The following is a 19,451-nucleotide window of genomic DNA, read 5'->3' as shown; positions in this document are numbered from 1 at the left end:
CAAACAAGCAACTGTGCTCGATCTAAATTTCGCTTTAGATCATCCAGTTGATACCACTTCTGTTGAATGCGTGGATCGGCAGAAAGAAAACCCCCTCTTGAGCTAGGGTGCATATGCATATGCCAAGCAGATCTGAAAAGGCCAGAGGCGAATAATACGTACAGACGATCTAATTTTTAGTGAATGGATCGGGAGAACAACATACGCACCGCGAGTCATGATAATATAGCACCCATAGTTAATGCAATTAAGAGGCGAATTATTGACGGAGACTTGGGCGATCCACCAGGGCTGGACAAGAACTACCTGTTCCAAATCGCGTGTAACAATTCCTATATGTCGATGTAGATCTTCTTAACGGGCTACGGCATTATATTTCTACAAGCACCCAGCCTCTAGTTAGTGATGAGGTCATCTTGACATTTATGTGAATGACCTATGCTGGCAGATATTTTAATTCGAGTACCAGTTCAAACTAACCGGCGAGTCAAGACACATACCATATATCCCTCATAACCAGTAAGGAAAGGTAGTCAGGATTGGCTATTTTGTTCCGTTTTTGACACATAGTCATCATCAATAGGCTTGGTGAGCGCCTCGCTCTTGGAAACTTCTCGCAGGAGGTCCAACTCGGCGAACCCAAGACAGAGTAATCCAGTGAGGATATATCTTTCAACAATATCGATATAAGACCGGGCTTGAGTTCTTTTGCATGAAGTTAGAACACATTCAAAGCCGAGCAGATTTCCATAACTTACCCCTGCAAGATCCTTGATCTATGAGTCACCCACTCATTCAATTTCGCAACATAGGCCGTTAGAAGAACAAACGCCAATGATGCACCACGAACGCCACTCTGATGAATACTGAAAACAGCAGCCAGGGGAATAGAGATCGAATAAATCGTACTGTATGAGTGCCCACGTAGATAGGGCGTGTAGATGAAGAAAAATATCGCCAGTCGGGCATAGACGAAGCTGTCAAGCGCTGATATAGACACTCTGTGTAGAATGGGTAGTTCGAATAGGTATGATGCGATGCAGATGAGTGGACGCACAAATGCACCAGTTTGGTAAGGTGGGCGAGTTGTGAGTGGATCGCCGCGACGAAGCGTTTTCACCAGAACCACGCTGCTCCATGTCCAAATCAAGCAAGACAGCACGTCTAACGCGGTAGGAATGATATCGTCATTGCCAAGTCGGGCTTTGGAGATGTGGTATCGAGAGGATTCCATGATCCCGGTGCCGATGTGTATGAAGAGACATGCTTTTTGTATGGAGAACTTTGAGCTGTAGATTCGAACGTGCCGTCGAGTGTGATAGAGGATGATGGTTAGATATACAAGAGCATGACAGATTAATGGTCCCATGTTGGATTTCCGGGACATGGTGACAGTCGCTGGACCAATTTTCGGAACTCGTTCGTGTGTTTATTGCTTGGGATCAAATTGGCAATTTTTAGAAAAGCTCTAAATAGCTGAAATATTCGTCTCCTAATTGGTTTTTCCGATGTTATTAACCTCAGCCCTTAAATAGCCCGGTCCGAATTTGCAACTGGGTCACCTTTTTATGTAGCGTATGGAGATCTTCATTTTGCATAGCATGGTGATACGAGTGTGACCTTACGATCTGCAGGAATCATTCAAAATAGGTAGGATCTGAGTCTCTAAGAGCAAGTATGAAAGTGGTACACGAATATTTGAGTAGTGGAATAGCATTGCCATTGCGTATATCTAGGCCAATTGGCCGGTGAACCATTTTGATAGCGTGGTGTTCTGATCAACGCAGCCTCGTGTGTAATTCGCTAGGAGTTGACCCGTGCAAAGTCCTCGAGGGCTGCCATCATTTCTTTACATTTGACAATCTTCTTTCTCTGGCATTTCAGTACTTTCAAGCGAAGGAGTTTGGGTCTGAATGGAGTGAGAGATCGCTGCTGGTGAATATGATATGCCGAAGGCAATATAATGAAGCCAACATGATGAAGCTGGATTTTAATGAAGATAATCCAAGCCGACGGTGATTGAGGATAAAGAATTCATCTATGAGGATGATGAGGAAGGAAAAGTAAGGGAGGAATGTGACGGATGGGCATTTTCTGCTCGAGAAAATAGATCTCATGGCCCCAAAAGAGACAGAATCATCACATTCCTCTATCTGTGTACAAGAGACCCTTCTCATGTTGACCGGATTGAGATTGGAACTCCGGCGGGACACCTGTGTCAATGTCGTCATTCCATTTAGACAACATTGGTAAGACTTTGCAATTGGTGGTAGTTCGTTTGTCTTGATGGAAGCTTCGCCATTTCGATTCCTGTCATCGAACAAATACGAGTGTTAGTGGGTATATGCGAGTGTGAATTGCTGTAGGAGGGCTTACTGAAGGTGGATTCAAATCAATCGACGATTCTTGCGAGACAAATGGTATGGTGAGACCATCTTGGTTATGTAGGTGTGTCCAACCGCGCCACTCATAGTAAAGACGGGCTCATATTCTCCAAGAAGGGCTAAATAGAAAAGCCCTTGGCGCGTGGTAATAATCTCCTTAGGATTCATACAGATCGTCGTGTGTGATCATAGATGGGTGTTGATGAGTCTGCTCTTCTTGCCATTGAGAGAATCAGATGGTGAAGACGCTGAATGGTTCGTGCTCTTCTCGTTATCCTTCCGTTATCTCTGATTGCATCCCAAGTATGTAGGAAACTCCCGTATAAATTCCTTAATTATTTTTCCATGCTTGATGGGTGACTATAAAGCTTCCTGCTTTTTCTGGGTCCCAAGTCTCAACCTTTCTCATGACAGTCTTCGCATCGAATTTCGCATATAGCGAGCCACTTGGCCTATAAGATAATATAATCATTAGTACACGAACAGATCGTCGGTAGGGTGTACATCATACCAGGGATATAGTTTCTTCTCTTGGAGGGTACCGCGATATTGTACTCCTTCGCCCCTCGCTCAACATCGGAACGTGGTCCGTACACTGGTGTGGAAGTACCACGCGGAGTCGATGGTTCTACGATTGGATAAATGCAGTGACTGCTCCCCCAAGGCGCTTATTCCTTCCAAGCCTGCTTCATCTCCTAATAGTAACGCTTCCCCGGAGATACAGCTTGATGACAGTCGGCAAAGGTTGCTCTATCTGCGAAGCACCACGTACTCTGGTTGTGAATTACAGAGGAGGTAGTTGTGTTGTGGGCTATGAGTGACAAGAAGGGGGCTTATGGTGATAGCTCTCGCTTGGATTTCGTAATATATATGAATATGAGACGTGCGACACTTGACAGGGAGCTTTCAAAGCTGCTTGTCGAGATGGTAAATAGATATGTGGGAAGATAGTGAAAGTGAGAATGAAGGGAGAATAATGTAAGAGAAAGGAAAAGGGGAAGGAAGTGTGGGGTTTAAGAAGGACTTACATATATACTAAACATTTATTTAACTGAGGCAGGAACTATCAAACCACTCAAGCTTTCGCGTGACCTATTCCCACAGAAACGTACCCAGCGGTATAGGCGTCAACTGTCAAAACCCTATGGTGGTGCCTTAATGCCTAGCTTTGGCCTGGCGGCCTGAATTAATAACGGGGAGAAGAATTAAGATAACTACCTAAATTACCATAACACTTCCCTTAATAATCAAAGTAGCCTGATTTTGCTGGCGTTCACAACTTTAAAATATGAAGCTTTTGATCAGCATACAAATTAAGAGATCTCGACATTCTTGGAGGGTTTACAAGTGTTCAAAATGATACTTTTCATCAGCATATAGTCTACTTATAAAAAGTATTTCAGTCTTCTCATGACCCCATCTTTTCTGCCATATTTAAGCTGAAGTCCTAATACCAATCCACTAGACTACGCCCAGCCCCATGGGACAGGGGAGACAATCACAGGCCTTATCTGGAATAATTACAGTTGGTCAAGAGCGATGTATCTACGAAATTGTTGTAGTCTGCACAAGGTTCGCGAAGCCGAAAATCTGAATTGAGGTACAAGTGTGACAAATAAACCAAAACAACATATCTGAGGGAAGATACCGCTATCTCCACCTTTACTCAAAATGATGAAGGTTTCTGCGCAAGTAACGTTATTGGCTGCCAATGGTATGCTGCCCCCTGTCTGACAGCTGCCATCAATTCTAGCAAGAGGTCGCCCCTGCTGCTATCTGGAATCTTTGAGTTTTGAAAGCTCTCCATTCTGCGGAACATCTCGGCGAGCCCCGCCAGATAAGTAATGGAGCAGAGGGGAGCAAGACTAAGAGGAAGCTCCTCCGTTTGACTGGCCAAAACATTCAAACCCTGTTGTTTGACGTGCTCCGGTATATTACCAAGCCAGCTGGGTAAATCTGTTAGTGCTATTTTCTGAAAGCTTTGATCATAGCAAAGAGCGTTGGCTTACTCGAAGTGAATACCTTGAGCCGTAAAGGTCGATCTCGCCACTTGTGAAAACTGTTCTGCTAGTTCTCCTCGAAGCACCAATCTCCCGGTGTCGGCTTCCTCCCATTGAAGGTAACCGCCAGGTTCTATACACATCAGTCTGTTTAGTCACGTTCATTTGAGATATTTGAATGTCAGCTTACTCAGGAGACCTGCTGCATGTCGTATGAGTTGAGCAGGGTCATTGTTTCTCACGATGGAACACCAATATCGCATGTGGACCACGTCATACTTGTTAGCGAGATGGTCTGGCACATCTCCAAAGGCATCAAGCCTGTTAAAGGTTACATTCGCCGGCCAGAAGTCCTGGTGAGGAAATTGTTCCTCGGAAAAGTCAAAGCCATCTAGTTGGGCGCTTTGGGGAAGCTGAGATGCTAAATCTAGAAGCCATATTCTGACAGAGCCACGGGGGATCAGTTAATTGAAAGTCAGCGTAGGAAAGGTTGATATACTAACCCCGTCCCTGTGCCAATCTCCGCAACCTTCATCTCTGGAGATTGAGATATCGCAGGGTTCAATACATAGCCCTTAGATATCCTCAAGATAAGGTGCTGTGCATCCAGCCTGGACCAATCAAAGAAGTTAATAGTAGATCCTCGATCGGGTCTATAGTCGCCGTACGAACCTGATTGAACTTTGTAGGTCTCTTTGAAGTACATAATCGTCCGCCATTGTGAAGGGATCACGATTGGAATATAGAAATCAATGGGAGGTTGGCTCTGCGCGGTATATGATATTTACTTTACGAAAACCAGGCCCAGCCGATAGGTCTATATACTCAGGCATGTATTGGGACCCCACAATAGTTTGCAGGATGATCATTACCCTCAATATCGCGAGCGTCTGCTAGATATTAAAGTAGGAAATCCATGATGGCATAGTAAGGCCATTTTTGTTGGGTTGCAGGGTGATCAGATCGCCTACTGCTGTCATACTATCTAACCTCCAAGTAGCACGAGCAACTTTCATGCTTGTCAGATCCGCTATACACGCTATGAAATATTTTCGAGTAGCAAATGGCTTTTAGCATCCTCACATATCGCCCTGATTAGCTGGGCTCGGATTCCACGAAGCAAAGTGCAGTCGATAAAGGAGCCTGATCAGTTTTCAAATCAGAGAAATTATGCTATATGTGCCAGCATAGTAGCTGTCGTAGACCTTCGCAAAGCCCACAAAGCCCAATGCCCAACCTAACCCAACCCACTAATGGGCTAGCCTTTGGGCCTATCTTCGGGCCCACTGGTGGGCTATAGGCCCGGTGTGAAAGCCCACTGGGCCCATAATAGGGGCCTAATGCCCATAATATTCCGAAAAACGTGACTTTACTAATCACCTTATATTTAGACCCCGTTTTTAGCCCTTAGATTAGGGTAATATTTTATTATTTTAATGATTACGTTATTAATAATTAGCTAAATTCATATATTACGTTTAAACACGCGAAAAACACGTTGGTTAGATAAGTCTTGAATTAAAGAGATTCACGCAGAAAGTAAAAATTTATATCTATCAAAGTTTAATATTAACATTTTGTTTCGATATCCACTAGTCGGATTTTGTTCAAAGTTAGAATATACACTTATAAAGCTATTGTAATTCTAAATTCTATATGATGGGGGCCCACTAGGCCCCTAACAATGGGCTGTGGGTTAGGTCAGGCTTCGAAGGTTAGGTCCGTAGCCCACTGCTGGTTGGGCTTTCGGCCCGGGCTCGGGCCCATTTATGGGCTTTGCGGAGCTCTAAGCTGTCGTATATTTGCATACTCTATCCGCGGACTATGTTTGTATCCAGTAGGTACCCCATTAAGAAGTCCACCACCCGATTAATAAGCATAGCGAAATCAGACACCTTGCATATCTTATTCCGGGCCACCCTAATGCATGTTTCTAATTCCAGGATCTTGCAAATCGTCTATCTTCTGCAATTCTCCGACTTCGGTCAGGATAGGAAAATTCCGCCACCCGGTATGGAGATGGTCGTACGGATTATCCACACTATTTCCCTTTTCGACTACCTATCGAATAGTGGCACAAACTGATGATCAGCCCTGTATCTATATTGTTGTATGAGATGGCAAGATTCGCATATATAATCCATAATAAGACTTCAAAATGGACTGAATCAGTTTCCTCTCGCAGTACAGACTGTCATTTCACCCCATGCAGATCTGAGAGTAATATCAACACTTTTTTCCAAATGTATTGTCAGCAAACCAGGTGTTTACTCGCCGCGAGTCTTATCAAGTCCAATTACTTACGCTGTACGGTGCTCTTAAGGAAGAAGACTTTTCAAAAGTCACTGAAAGCGCCATTTCATCACTCGGGGTTTCATATTAGGCCCCCAAGAGCTGCACAGAAAGCCACAATATCATCAAGAAAGGGCAATGATCTTGAAGTTGAACCTCAAGTAGTGGTTCCGGCCCACCCTTTGGATATTTCTAAATCCACCATAACAAATAGAAAGCCAACATACGCCCCTAATCGATCCCTGATGGGGTTGACAGGTGGCCAGATCGTGTGTGAGATGCTTCGAAGACAGAATGTTGATTGTATCTGTAAGTTGATCCTCAAGGGCAAGATGCTTGCTTCGTCATTTGAGTACGCAAGAGGATTATATAGGAACTGACGAGATGAACAACGCACAGTTGGGTACCCCGGTGGAGCGATTTTGCCAGTGTTTGATGCCCTATACAAAGATCCGAATTTTCGCTTCATTTTCCCGCGCCATGAACAAGGGGCCGGTCATATGGCAGAGGGATATGCCCGCGCGTCTAGGAAGCCAGGAGTGGTTCTGGTGACCTCGGGGCCGGGTGTGACCAACCTCATCACACCTTCACAGGACGCTCTAAAAGATGGTACTCCTCTGGTTTGCTTTTTTTTTTTTTTACAAGCTCTGGCGTACTAGGGCGTTGCATTGTTCATTTCATCTTTTTTGCGCTGCCCTGATAAACAAAGCCAAGAAACCTGTTATATACGCGGGTAACGGGGTACTGTCGTCTGCTGAAGGTGCAAAATCACTGGCACAACTAGCTGAAGCTGCCTGCATTCCTGTGGCAACTACTCTCCTTGGAATGGGCTGTTTTGATGAGGAGGACCCCAAGTCATTACGAATGCTGGGTATGCATGGCACTGCCTACGCAAACAAAGCTATCCAAGAGGCCGATTTGGTAATCGCTCTAGGTGCACGTTTCGACGATCGAGTGACAGGGGACATTGATCGCTTTGCTCCTGTTGCGCGAGCAGCTGGCAAGGAAAATCTCGGTGGCATAATTCATTTCGAAATCCACAGTCCACATATCAACAAAATTATTGAGTGTGATGCAGTCGTCCAAGGCGATGTGACCGCAGGGCTTACCGAGCTCTTTCCACATGTTAGAAAGATAAAAGATCGACCGGAATGGATGGGACAAATTGCCAATTGGAAAAAGAAATATCCAATGAAGCCGGCGGCTTCGCTGTGTGCAACGCGAATCTCTCCCGAGGCCGTCATATCACGACTGAGTGACCTCACTAAGCAAGCACAAAATCGGATTATTGTGACTACTGGCGTTGGATCACATCAGATGTGGGCGACCCAGTTCTTTCGATGGGCTGGCAATCGTTCGTTGATCACTTCTGGGGGGCAGGGACGATGGGATTCGGGCTCCCTGCAGCGATTGGCGCCAAATTGGCGCAGCCCGATGCGATGGTCATTGATATCGATGGCGATGCATCTCTCAGCATGTCCTTGACTGAGATGTCTGTCGCCGCGGAGTATGGCATTAATATCAAAATTTTGGTGCTCAACAATGAAGAGCAAGGCATGGTCACGCAATGGCAGGCGCTCGACTACGACAAGCGATACTCTCACAGTCACCAACAAAATCCAGACTTTGTGAAAGTGGCTAATGGAATGGGGATTGACGCTCAGCGACTAGATGCTGTATCTGATATCTCAGACAAACTCCAGTGGTTGGTCGATTCAGAGGGCCCTGCTTTGCTAGAGGTCAAGGTGGAAGATAAGGTGCCCGTTCTCCCGTGGGTCGCTCCTGGTAAGGCCTTGGACGAGATAATTATGACTCGTGACCAGATTTGGGCCTCTAAGAAGTAGGCGGGTAGGTACCGTGGCAAGAAATGTGACTCAATTTCCTAAGGTGATTAGCGGAAGGCCATATAGGTGGTAGTACGAAGACTCATAGCCCTCAGGGTTCAAAACTCCTTTTAGGGGGGAATGGGTGTCTGAATGCCTTACTTGGCACCGCTCTCTTTTCATCTCCATATAAATGGAGGTATCTCGACTTTCTTAGACGGTTTACAAGTGTCAAAAATGAAGCTTTTTATCTCTATGTTCTTAGACGGTTTATAACACCACGGAACGGAATATCTAGGGCCGATAACTGGTCTATATTGAAATTTGCTAGCTGGCTATCATATATGCCACGTAGTAACTATATAGTAGAATACTATTGGCACAGCGATTTTACTATTAGCATAGTGGTCTAATCCTAATTAGGGGTAGTCCTTCTTAGCGCTTATTTTTTATTGGTATAAGCACGTATCCTTTGTTCGTGTATAGGACATGCTAAGTCTTGAAAAATAAGCATGAAAACCACCCATTTGGAGTTGAAATAACCCTCGCCATACCCATCGTGTCCTCATATTCATAAACTGCTGAAAAACAGGAAATTCGGAAGACCACTGATATATTAGAGATTCATCAAACAGCCGCAAACAGAAAGAAAAGATCAAAATCAAATAAACGACATGGTCTCATAAGTCATGAAAAGAGTAAAAAGTCATATCTCGAAAAAAGGCACGCTAGTAAGAGATCTGCGCCGCCTCATGTGCCCCATAAGGATTCCCATCACGATAAACAGGGGCATGGTCGTTCCGAGATTCGTTGATCGAAGGCGCATATTCAATCTCATCAGGCCAGCGATGACGCCGAGAAGGCGCACCCTGGCTACGAGCACGACGACGCTCACGTTTGACAGCCCGCTGAGCACATTCCTCCTGGAAATGCGCAGTTTCCTTTCGTTTCTCCATAACCTCCTTCCATTCACCATAGGCGCCCTTGATACCGAGGGCAGCAAGACCGATACTCACAGCGTCTTTGGTGTTAGCTTTCAATCGTCGTTTGCGAGCCTCCTCAGGCGTAATCTCTCCCTCTTTCAACTGCTGCATCCGCTCTTTCCTCTTCTCCATGCTACCGTAAAGACCGTGCGCGGCGTGGATGGTAGCCACGCTAGCCAGACCTCCCGTCATAAGCATATCCCGTTTCAGCTTCTTGCGTTTCTTCATCTCATCAGAACTGTCACCTAGGTCAGAATCACTCTCGGAGCTCGACCCGTGGCGGTCTTTAGAACCGGCACGCGGTTCACCGCGCGCTGCGCTGGGTGCATATGGGGGTGGAGTTCTGCCGTCCAATGAACGGTATCGACCTACATCTCTCGAGCCTTTGCCCCGTCTCGAGTCCCGGTTGTAATAATCGCTGTCCGCATCTGAATCCGTGTAGTCGTCGTTTCGATGGCCCCGGTGATGACGCCGTTCTCGGTCGTCCCGATGCTCCCGACGATGCTCCCGATGATGATCCTTACGACCGTCTCGGCTGTCGCGACGACTTTCTTCTTGTTCTCCAAGCCCCAAGGCGGCCATGCCCTTGCTGAGGTACTCTGAAACGCTCTTGCTGCGCTTGTGGGATCCACGCTCTGAATCACTGCCACGGGAATCGCTGCGGCCGCGAGGCCGAGAACGCGATTTGGAGTATCGATCGAAGATTTCCTTTCCTGCAGCAGCAATAGCTCCAGTGGCAGCGAGGTTCTTGAGACCACCACCTGAAGAGTGACCACCGTCCCGGCCACGAGATCGTGAGCGAGAACCGCCACCCACGAAGTGACTGGCAGCCAGACCTGCAAGCGTGGACTCGATAACATGACGTTTTCCGTGCTTGCTAGGATCTTTATCGACAAGGCCGTCAGTTCCACCAGCAGTCACAGCAGCAGTGAGGACGCGCTTTCCTTTCGCACCGGCCCAGTCACCAGGCTCTTTGCGCTGTTTGAAAGCCTCAACTGCGCCGGCTGTCAAGGCGGCACGAGCAGCCTGTATAATGCGCTGCTCGCTTTTATCGCGCTTGCTGCCTCCATCACGTTTGCTGCCGCGATAGCGGCTGCGACTGCGTGAATCTGATGGCGACCTTGAATATGATCTACGGCGATGGTGGGACGGGGAACGGCCGCGACCACGTTCTCCGCGACTGGCCGAAGCAGCGGCACCCCCGAGGCCTAAGGCACCCAGGGCTTGCTCGCTGAATGACTTGCGACGTCTGTTGCGGGGTGGAGAGCGACTTGGAGAAGAATCTGAATCGTATTTTGGGCGACGAGAGCCTGAGAGATATTAGTATCATTTTTCACTGTATCAGCGCTATATCACTCACGTTTATCCTCGTAGTGTCTTGACCGACGAGGATCGGAGCGTCGGTAGGAAGCATCGTTGTGTGGATCGTAACCGCTTACCGAGGAAGCACGGCGCACATTTTCGTACACGGGTCGTCTCGGCCGTCGAGAAGCATAAGAGCGCTCGTAGGCATAGTCTGAGCCTGGTGGGTAGTCGCGCTGGACTTCCTCGACCGAGTCGGTGCTAGCGCGGGGTATGTATGAGTCTCGCTCGTGTCTTCGATAATGGCCACGAGGGTCATCATACGGATCGGCATAACTGGCGGGGCGTGTGTAGCGGTCGCGGGGCTCGCGATAATGGCGATCCTCGTAGTACGCCATGGTTGAGGCGAAAGTGAGGCACAAATGAAGAAATAAAAGTCGAGTGTTGTGAGCTGCTACCGTTCACTGGGAGGATGAAAAAACGAAGTTGATCAGAGGTGTATGGCGGGGCTGGGGCTGGGGGTGACGTCGATGTGGATTCAGATGGGCGATATAGGGGCTGAGAGACTTGGCAGTGGCTGAGAGAAATAGATGATAGAGATAATACATAGAAGAAAAGTAGACAAAAGGTTTCAATGTTCTTATTCAGAAAATATATGACTATATATACTAAATCAAGATTATGTCAATGACGTACAACAGAAAAGCGAAGGAATGTTTCAAGAGCGGATATACTCCCATCGAATGAGCATCTAGACTGATGTTGTGTATATCAAATATTCCTCCGACGTCATTCTGCAGTTTTAGTGTCAGGGAATTTTTAACGGTCCAGCCCTATATACAGATAATTCGACATTTTGAACTAGATTGCTTATTTCCTTCAAATGATATACTACCTAGGTATGTACGCCAGTATATAGAGATATAAAAGATATAAAAAAATGTCGATTAAGATTTATGGAACGTAAACAATGGTTCCACGGGTCGCCTTCGGGTCCTAGTTACGATCGATTCTTTTAACTGGATGCACATAATTTATGGGAATCCCTGAAAGGAACGGACAATTGGTTCTCTTAGAACACGAGATTCAGATGGTACACGAGGGATATAAAACAGGGAAATAATAACACATAGTAACACGTATGATAGGCCTAGACGTCTCGATATTTTGAAACGTGTAGTCATGCAGATCGCTGGAAAATAAAAAGCAAAGATAAAAAGATACAGGTTGGAAAGAATTGACAGTCCAAAAAAAGAACGGGACAGAGACAGAATCGAAGTACACCGCACAGCAGTGGCCAGGCACAAGGGACCAAAAAAGGAAGTCGTATACGAAACAGGAAATAGAGTGGACGAGGAAAACGAGACCGTATTCCCTTAAGGCGCCTGTGGAGCAGGCCCTGGGGGAGGCCGTACAGCCGTCTCTATGGGTTGACTGATATTGCGCTGGTGGGAAGCCGAAGCGTATGCCGAGTCGGGACGAGCCATCGCCCAGCGAGCATCAGCCTCCGGCTCCGAAGTAGAGCGCATATCATCCGAGTGCGTGCGGTGGGTCCGGATATGCTGTTTCATATTGTCTTTCCTCGTAAAGGCTTTGTTACAGATGGGACAATGCACACTCTTTTCACCCGTGTGCTTTTTGCCATGGCGCGCCGCATGGCCGGAAGTCGTAAATGTTGCAGCGCACCCATGGCTCGCGGCATAAGGACATGGGTACTTGTTCTTTCGTCCCGTGCCACGCGTCGCTCCGGTCTGAGACGACGCCGTTTCGGATGTGCTCGAGCGTGTCTCAGGTGGCGTTCGAGCTGGGCCACGACCTGGGAATCGGTACGGGTCCCGTCGTGGATCCTGTCGGGCATACGGGTGATAAGCTGATGGCTGGCTGGTGATATAGTCGTAAGTCGAGCCATCCGATGACCCGGGGGACACGGGGACGACTTCAGTCACCGCCTCCAAGTGACGCCTGGTCCCTCGGGGTGATGTTGCTGGTGATTCGGATGATGCCTGGGGACGGTGCTGTGGTTCGGGCGGGGGTAGTTGCTCTGAATGTGGATAATATGATGACTGAGACCGACTAAGTCGGGGCGCGGAACGGACCGCGAAAGATGGGTTATCATCATTATTCAGAATGGACACAATAGTTGTCCTACAGCTGGACATCTCTTCAATGCCCCGATGTGCGGTCACCGGGGCTGGAAAACTATACTAAAAGGCAGAATGCAAGTTAGTTTAGACTGGCAACCGGCTCAGCCGGGATCTGGATGCTCGTAAGAGCTTGAGAGATCACCGATCTGAGACAAGGGGAGAAGGGAGACGAGGGTGTTGAAGAGAAAGAACATCTCGCTCATTTCTTCCCCCGGAGGACACGACAAACGCACCAGCGGCTCTCGAAAGATGTTTGTCCTCTGTGTCGTGTAACACGTCGACAACATTAGACCCTAAATCGGCACTCGCCTGCAGACCTGAGCAAAGGCCTGATGACTCGAGCTTGTGCCGCGCTCCGTGTGTCTTTTTGAGGTACGGAGACGAAAAGAAATACCTCCCAGGTTGTTAAATGGAGATATGACAACGATAGGGCAAGGTGAGGTCTGACAAATCTCCCTTCCCTTGCAGTTGAATTTCTTCCGAGGCTCAGGTGTTTTTTTATTCCGTTTTCTCCCTTGGATTCCTTTTTTTTTCCTTTTCTGATTTTGCAATTGAAGGGAACACAATCCTCAACGGCAGTTGCAAACAGGCCTGGGAATGTTGCAGAAAAGTCGAAGTTCAACGCCGTCTAACCGTACGAAGTAACAGTTCTTCCAGAGAAGTGCTAGGATGTCTGGGAATAGAAATGAAATGCGCTCTGCGCGTGCCCGTGATAGAGGTAAGTGGAAATGAGATGCCCGATACGAGATAAGATGAGGGAGCGTTGATAAATAAGTAAGATATCAAATAGGAATACAGTTCAAGAAGTAGAAGGGGAAAAAAAAATATGAACCAAGTATGGCTATTGGTAACTAATTATACTTAAAAAGGGCGAAAGAAGCCAAGCTCCAGGGTCTCGAGGCTCCAGATACACTTCCATACCGAGCACGCTATTTGGAGAAAATAAAAAAGAAATATAAGACATAATACAATACCAAGACCCCTAATCCACCTGTGCAGACCCGTTTTCTTCTCCGTTTCTTCCGGGCCGCCCGCGACTCCGTGGAGGTCTGTGACTTTTGTGACTTTTGTGTTTCTTTTTTGATTCTTAAATTGCTTTTGATTCACTCTAGCTTTCTTTCCCTTATAAATATACTATATGGTGCAGTTGAAAGTATTAAACGTGTTAACTCCGACTAAGTTGTCATCCGGACTAGGGCTTCGGCTGGGTCAAGCGACAGGAAATGATCCACCATTCGGCAGAACTACGGACAATGGGACGATTGGACCCTGAGGTTTATGTATTTTATTTTAGGAATTTGAATCTAAGATAATCTGAGAATGGACAAGCTTTCAGCCCATACCTTGTAATATCCCAGCTTACGGAGTGCTTAGATTCTAGGGCTAAATCCGACATACGTAAGTGATGATGTTAGTACCTTGACCTGTTTGGGAACTCACCTCCGGGGGATTCAAGAGTATTGGAATCAATTCCTAGATTGATTGGCGGACTAGTTTCTTACAAATTACAATATTTCTTTTTATTACTGCAGGGCGATCTCGCCCTAGGGGGGAAAACGATAAGCCACCAAAGGTCCAGCCCTGGGAACTCTAACGCTCTAACGAATCTATTACCTCTTCAGGGTTACAACGTGCCCTTGTTCCTCTTTTCTGGAAAGAGTACTTTACGCCGAGATTTTTTTCCCCGAGATCCTTAAAGGATTTCCTAAAATTACATGTACCGTTATACGGAGTACACAATATACAAAGTCAAAGGATTTGCGTCCCCAGTAAAGATAACCTAATTAACCTAATCTGCCTCGTCTACGTCAATATTTTAAAAAACATTTAGGGGGTGAATGGTAGCCCGTGCATGTATTCGTATTCGCGTTCAACATCCGCCCCGCTCCGAGAACATTCGCGGGGGATTCTCTTTCCCTCCAGGGCTCTACGTTGCAGGACACGTAAGGTAATGAAAGGAGATGTGTTCTTTCTGAGAGATATGATCTATTCAAAGACCTTTATTACACTATGAACAGTGTACCCCCGATATCCGGTATATCATTTTCTCTTTCCCTCGGTTTCTCCAAATATCAAACACATGGCACCGCAGATCAAGCCAAGCTTCAATCTACCGATCTGCTAGAACTCTTGAGAAACACGCGGTTCGTGGACGCGGACCGTGTTGGGGCTTTTCCAGCCGAGCGTTGATTTGCCTATACTCGATCTTAGACGGGGCATACGTATGCAGACTACGTATAGCCACGCGACTCCGTAGTTCCTGTCTAGTCCTAGCAAATACGCTTCCGTGCTTGTCTCAACTAAAGATCTGAATTCTCTTTCCAGCTTACGCCACAGACTTGATTCGTCAGAGCCCTATACCCGTCGCTTTATTTTACGTTCCTGGAAAGACCCTGTTTTTTGGCTTTTTACCTCTTATTTTTACTCGGACGCAGGGACTCGTGGCCCGCATTACTAGACTAGCCCCCAAGGTTGACCAATACTATAGCTTCGCTCTAATCCCGACACCGTTCCCGCTTAGTCGCATGGATACCCCAATTTAGTACCACTTTTCTTTTGCCTACGCGGCCTCTTATATTGAAACCATTCAAGTCAAAAGTAGTAAAATTCAACTGAACTTTGATACGGAGAGACTTTAAAAATCTCTCCGACACCCGTCGGACATTCGGATATAAAATGTCCGACCCAAAAAGATTTTAATCTCCACTTCGAATCAAAAATTGCCACTCAGCCACTGCATAAAACTGCTGCCTGGTTTCTAGAAAGTAAAATACACAAGTCAATGCTCATAAGTCGGCATTTATGCTTAACTCCATAGAGACGATCCGGCAGATAGCATCCCGGTCATCCAAGCGCGGAGACTTCGCTTCCATTGTGGCTCAAGTCCGGATGCTTTCGCACTATTGATCTTTGAATCTATTTCCAGTATTCGGGGTGACTACCTTTCCTGGATTATGGATCTGTGCTGGGTTCCATATTAGCATTATAGTGCCTGGAGATGCTTAATACTTCGTAGGCATATATGCTTACAAAGCGGAGCAAAATAGCCCGGGTTATTATAAATGGGTTAACTGTTTATGCTATACGAAGGAACTACATTTCTCCAAAATTGGATCGACAACCCTGAAGGTTATAGTCTGAGCGTTACAACCCCAGGTATCACAGTTTAGGCTACAGTCAAAAACCCTTCCAAGAATTCATTCTCGGTAAAAAGGCTTTTCCCCTGGGAAGCCGAGACCCTGTTTATTACAAACATATTTCCGAGATTGGGAGTTAAAATATCGAACTGTATATTCTAGGAATCAGAACTCGCGTATTCAATCCCCTCCCCATTTAACTAAGTTTATCAAAGTTTATGTTTCCACTTTGCCCTACAATTTCGTGAATCTCTAACGTTTGTACTAAGGACACCCAATAGTCCAAATTTCCCGAAATAAACCCGCTATATCTGGCCACGTGGAAGAGACCGGACATCCATAATGACTAGTATGCGCCACTGATAAGGGTTCGGCCGAATATGGTTGTGGGGGTGTAGGAAAATGGCTGTCCGACGTACAGCGTGCCTAAGTTCACTAGGTACTCCATAGTGAACGGTGGCTTAGACAAGGCGCAGCTCGTTTTGGATGCTTGGAGATGGTCAATGCATACGGCGTACAGAACATGACTCAGTACAGCAGTAGAGATCCGGTTTTGATACTAAGACTAATTGGCCTTTATTTCTATTTATGTTTCCCGTCTATTGACTTCCAAACAAGCATTAAGCCTACTATATCCATATTAGCGTATCTAGTATGCATGAGGCTGCGTAAGCAGAAACGTCATGTTGGACTGTCCACGCTCCATGGCGTTGTGTGCATGCGAATATGCCAAGCAAGAGGGAAATTACTTCGAATACTGATAGGTTAGCCCCTGCATATTTGGGTGGGGAGTCCGATGCTAAGGCGCTTACCTAGAGATGGTATGTTGGGAGTTCCGGGGAGCTTTTCGGGAATCCCCCGAGCGGAGAGGGATGGATACGTGGACGGATGTCGTAGCGTTGCTTCTTTTGGTTATCGAGATGTCTCAGGATCATTATGCGTTTTGCTCCATTCGAAGGCTAGATAACGTCTATAATGGACTATTGAATCACAGCGGCTAAGTGAATTGACACTATCGCCAGTGTGTCAGTATCGATGCAGTCACCGGAAGTCTTTGCAAACCTCTCAAGCTACACCAGAGACTGAAACCCATATCACACATTGGCTTCAAAAGGCTAACAAGATATGAGACCTAAGTGGTTAGAAGCTAACAGTCTCTGTGCTCAGTCTGAGAAATATCATGCCTCGCGACCACTCATCGACTCTCTCGTCATGCCCAGTTCCCTTTCTATGATCTTGAGAGACTAGCTAACAGAGTCTATCTAATGGAGTGGACTTCTTCAACAACAGATACTAGGTATGGTCCTCAAACACACGTTAGAAATATATTACTGAACCCATGCTAACTTTATTTGATCAATCTTGTCAGACTCTTCAACAAATTTCTACACCCGGTCCTTATTCCCCTCTCCAAACCTACAGTACCCTGATGAATCGGCTACTGGGTTCAGGGCAGAATTAATCCCAAATCATGCAGTCAGCAAAAACCGATCCTCCAGCCTGCCTCTCTCTTTCTCTATCTTAGTGTGTCTCTTGTCATTTTGCCCGGAAGAGAAGCAGATCCACCATTCTCCAGGGCTGACTAGTACACATGTCATCCAACTTCGAAATGGAAATCATGCTGCCAGTGTGACATACGGGCGCCAGCGCCCGGGTCCTGCGTGTGATGAGTGGCCATGCCGAAAGCTGCGCTGCGATGTACAGCAAACACAATGCGGGGTTTGTCATGGACAGGGACTGTGTGCGAGGTTACACTACCTGGGGGTTGAAGACAATGGGTCATCTGAAGATACATCGGAATGGAGTCGTGCATGTAGAGGCTATGCCGAGTGGCCTTTTCGGCGCAAAGGGAATAAGAAGGCTTCCATGGTTCTCTGAGTAGTAATGGGCTGGCAGCATTGACATCGTGGATGAGATGCATTCTACTGGACCTGTGTACACTAACGCCGACAACCTCCTGTGCCAGAGCTCAAAGTTTGAATTCCTGCTTGTCTCGACTTGGCGTCCTCGTGGCCGGCCTTTTGTTCGACGTTGTCAATCACATACCACAAGGCATTCGCCAAGTACCATGAGACGGAAAAAAGGCAAATTCGAACCCCCAATTCAGGGCAATTCAAAATCTGATGACAAAAAGAAATGAACAAAAAAAGAAACATGGTTTCAGAGGGTAACCCTCGACTTTGACGTTATTAGCACCACACTCTAACCAACTGAGTTATGGAACCCGGTTCTGTTTTTGGCAGCTATTTACGTCTTATCAGGGATTTCTCATATTAGTGCGCTAGCATCTATGTAAATTCGATAAAGAATGATTCAATCTATAAGACAAAATGTTTGTGTCTCATGCGGGTTTTAGATTGTCTTTGTGTTGACTTCGCCGACAGATTGATCTTACTTCTCTCTCCCTCTCCCTACATCCATATCTCTTCCTTCTTTGCATTTACATCATTGCCAACAATGCCTTCTAACCTAATCACTGTCACCCAGGGAACCTGGCTGCCAGAAGAAGTCAAAGTCAGCATGCTGCCCGACCTCCCAAAGCTTACCACAAGCATGGACCCTAGCGAGTGGTGTCGTATTGTACGCAAGGCTCTACGCCTAGACTTGCTCCATTTCCTGGTTGAAATTTCGGTCATCCACCCCAAACCATCCGACAAAGATTACGAAAACTGGCTTTCTTGGTCGGCTGCTGTCTACCTGTGGCTGTATACGAACATGGAAGAGAACGTGCGGAATATGATCCACAACATGTCTGATCGACCTGAGGATCTGCTCGCTGATTGGCTTTAAAATGCTATCAACACAATGACAAACAACCACAATGCGATTGACGGCGCCAACCAGTGGCGCATATGGTGCTCCTTGCACCGAACGAACTACCCATCGGCCGCCGCCTACATCGCCGTATACTGAACACAATTTGACACCATTTGCAAGCTTGATCAGGCCCCTAGCTGTTTCATTACGCTTTAGAATCTCTAACAGAGATTGACGAATGAGCTGCCAGAAGCCAGATGTGCTATCGGCTATCTGAATCTTCATAGAAGACCGGAGAACTTCGACTACGATACTTTTGTTGCGCACTGCGACCTCATGACTACCAAATTTAACAAACCTGATCTTGTATTCGGCAACAATCTTCCGGACAAATATACCCCTTCCCCTTGCGGTTCCAAGCAACGGAGAGTCTAAGTCGTGGGTCATGGAATGATATCGCCACAAACCTCATCGGGATTGCAGTGGATGGTGCTCCTTTTGTGGCCTTGATCGACATCGCATTGGAATTTCCTCCACACTTGACCCAAGGCTAGCATAATTGCTTGCTGCGAAGGAACCTACAAGTGCTAGATGGGGGATATGAACAAAGCAAAGGAAGACAATATCAC

The 19,451-nt window shown here is 46.6% G+C and overlaps 7 protein-coding genes across 7 annotated transcripts; 3 read left to right on the top strand and 4 right to left on the bottom strand.

Annotated features, from left to right (window-relative positions):
• Positions 1-533: 533 nt before the first annotated feature.
• Positions 534-1,387, bottom strand: N7517_000986 (uncharacterized protein; the record flags this gene model as incomplete). The annotated part of the gene is made up of 2 exons (XM_056718716.1): positions 534-705; positions 759-1,387. 2 exons carry the CDS (start codon positions 1,385-1,387, stop codon positions 534-536), a joined length of 801 nt encoding a protein of 266 aa, XP_056582851.1.
• A 2,663-nt stretch (positions 1,388-4,050) lies between these two features.
• Positions 4,051-5,103, bottom strand: N7517_000985 (class I SAM-dependent methyltransferase; the record flags this gene model as incomplete). Its single annotated transcript, XM_056718715.1, has 5 exons — positions 4,051-4,330; positions 4,394-4,517; positions 4,575-4,825; positions 4,888-4,995; positions 5,057-5,103. The coding sequence occupies 5 exons, from the start codon at positions 5,101-5,103 to the stop codon at positions 4,051-4,053; spliced, it is 810 nt and encodes a 269-aa protein (XP_056582850.1).
• A 1,818-nt stretch (positions 5,104-6,921) lies between these two features.
• N7517_000984 (Thiamine pyrophosphate enzyme C-terminal TPP-binding) lies at positions 6,922-8,520 on the top strand (the record flags this gene model as incomplete). The annotated part of the gene is made up of 4 exons (XM_056718714.1): positions 6,922-6,985; positions 7,076-7,285; positions 7,386-7,887; positions 7,950-8,520. 4 exons carry the CDS (start codon positions 6,922-6,924, stop codon positions 8,518-8,520), a joined length of 1,347 nt encoding a protein of 448 aa, XP_056582849.1.
• A 707-nt stretch (positions 8,521-9,227) lies between these two features.
• Positions 9,228-11,182, bottom strand: N7517_000983 (uncharacterized protein; the record flags this gene model as incomplete). Its single annotated transcript, XM_056718713.1, has 2 exons — positions 9,228-10,792; positions 10,843-11,182. 2 exons carry the CDS (start codon positions 11,180-11,182, stop codon positions 9,228-9,230), a joined length of 1,905 nt encoding a protein of 634 aa, XP_056582848.1.
• A 978-nt stretch (positions 11,183-12,160) lies between these two features.
• Positions 12,161-12,943, bottom strand: N7517_000982 (C2H2-type zinc finger protein; the record flags this gene model as incomplete). The annotated part of the gene is made up of 1 exon (XM_056718712.1): positions 12,161-12,943. One exon carries the CDS (start codon positions 12,941-12,943, stop codon positions 12,161-12,163), a length of 783 nt encoding a protein of 260 aa, XP_056582847.1.
• Positions 12,944-18,522: 5,579 nt separating this feature from the next.
• Positions 18,523-18,855, top strand: N7517_000981 (uncharacterized protein; the record flags this gene model as incomplete). Its single annotated transcript, XM_056718711.1, has 1 exon — positions 18,523-18,855. One exon carries the CDS (start codon positions 18,523-18,525, stop codon positions 18,853-18,855), a length of 333 nt encoding a protein of 110 aa, XP_056582846.1.
• A 15-nt stretch (positions 18,856-18,870) lies between these two features.
• N7517_000980 (uncharacterized protein) lies at positions 18,871-19,257 on the top strand (the record flags this gene model as incomplete). The annotated part of the gene is made up of 2 exons (XM_056718710.1): positions 18,871-18,969; positions 19,051-19,257. The coding sequence occupies 2 exons, from the start codon at positions 18,871-18,873 to the stop codon at positions 19,255-19,257; spliced, it is 306 nt and encodes a 101-aa protein (XP_056582845.1).
• Between the last annotated feature and the right edge of the window lie 194 nt (positions 19,258-19,451).

This window comes from Penicillium concentricum, assembly GCF_028827145.1.
Source record: "Penicillium concentricum strain IBT 3081 chromosome Unknown utg000001l_segment0_segment0, whole genome shotgun sequence".
Classification (NCBI taxonomy): domain Eukaryota; kingdom Fungi; phylum Ascomycota; class Eurotiomycetes; order Eurotiales; family Aspergillaceae; genus Penicillium; species Penicillium concentricum.
The sequence above is the reverse complement of the archived record's forward strand: the minus strand, read 5'-3'. Positions and strand labels throughout refer to the sequence as shown.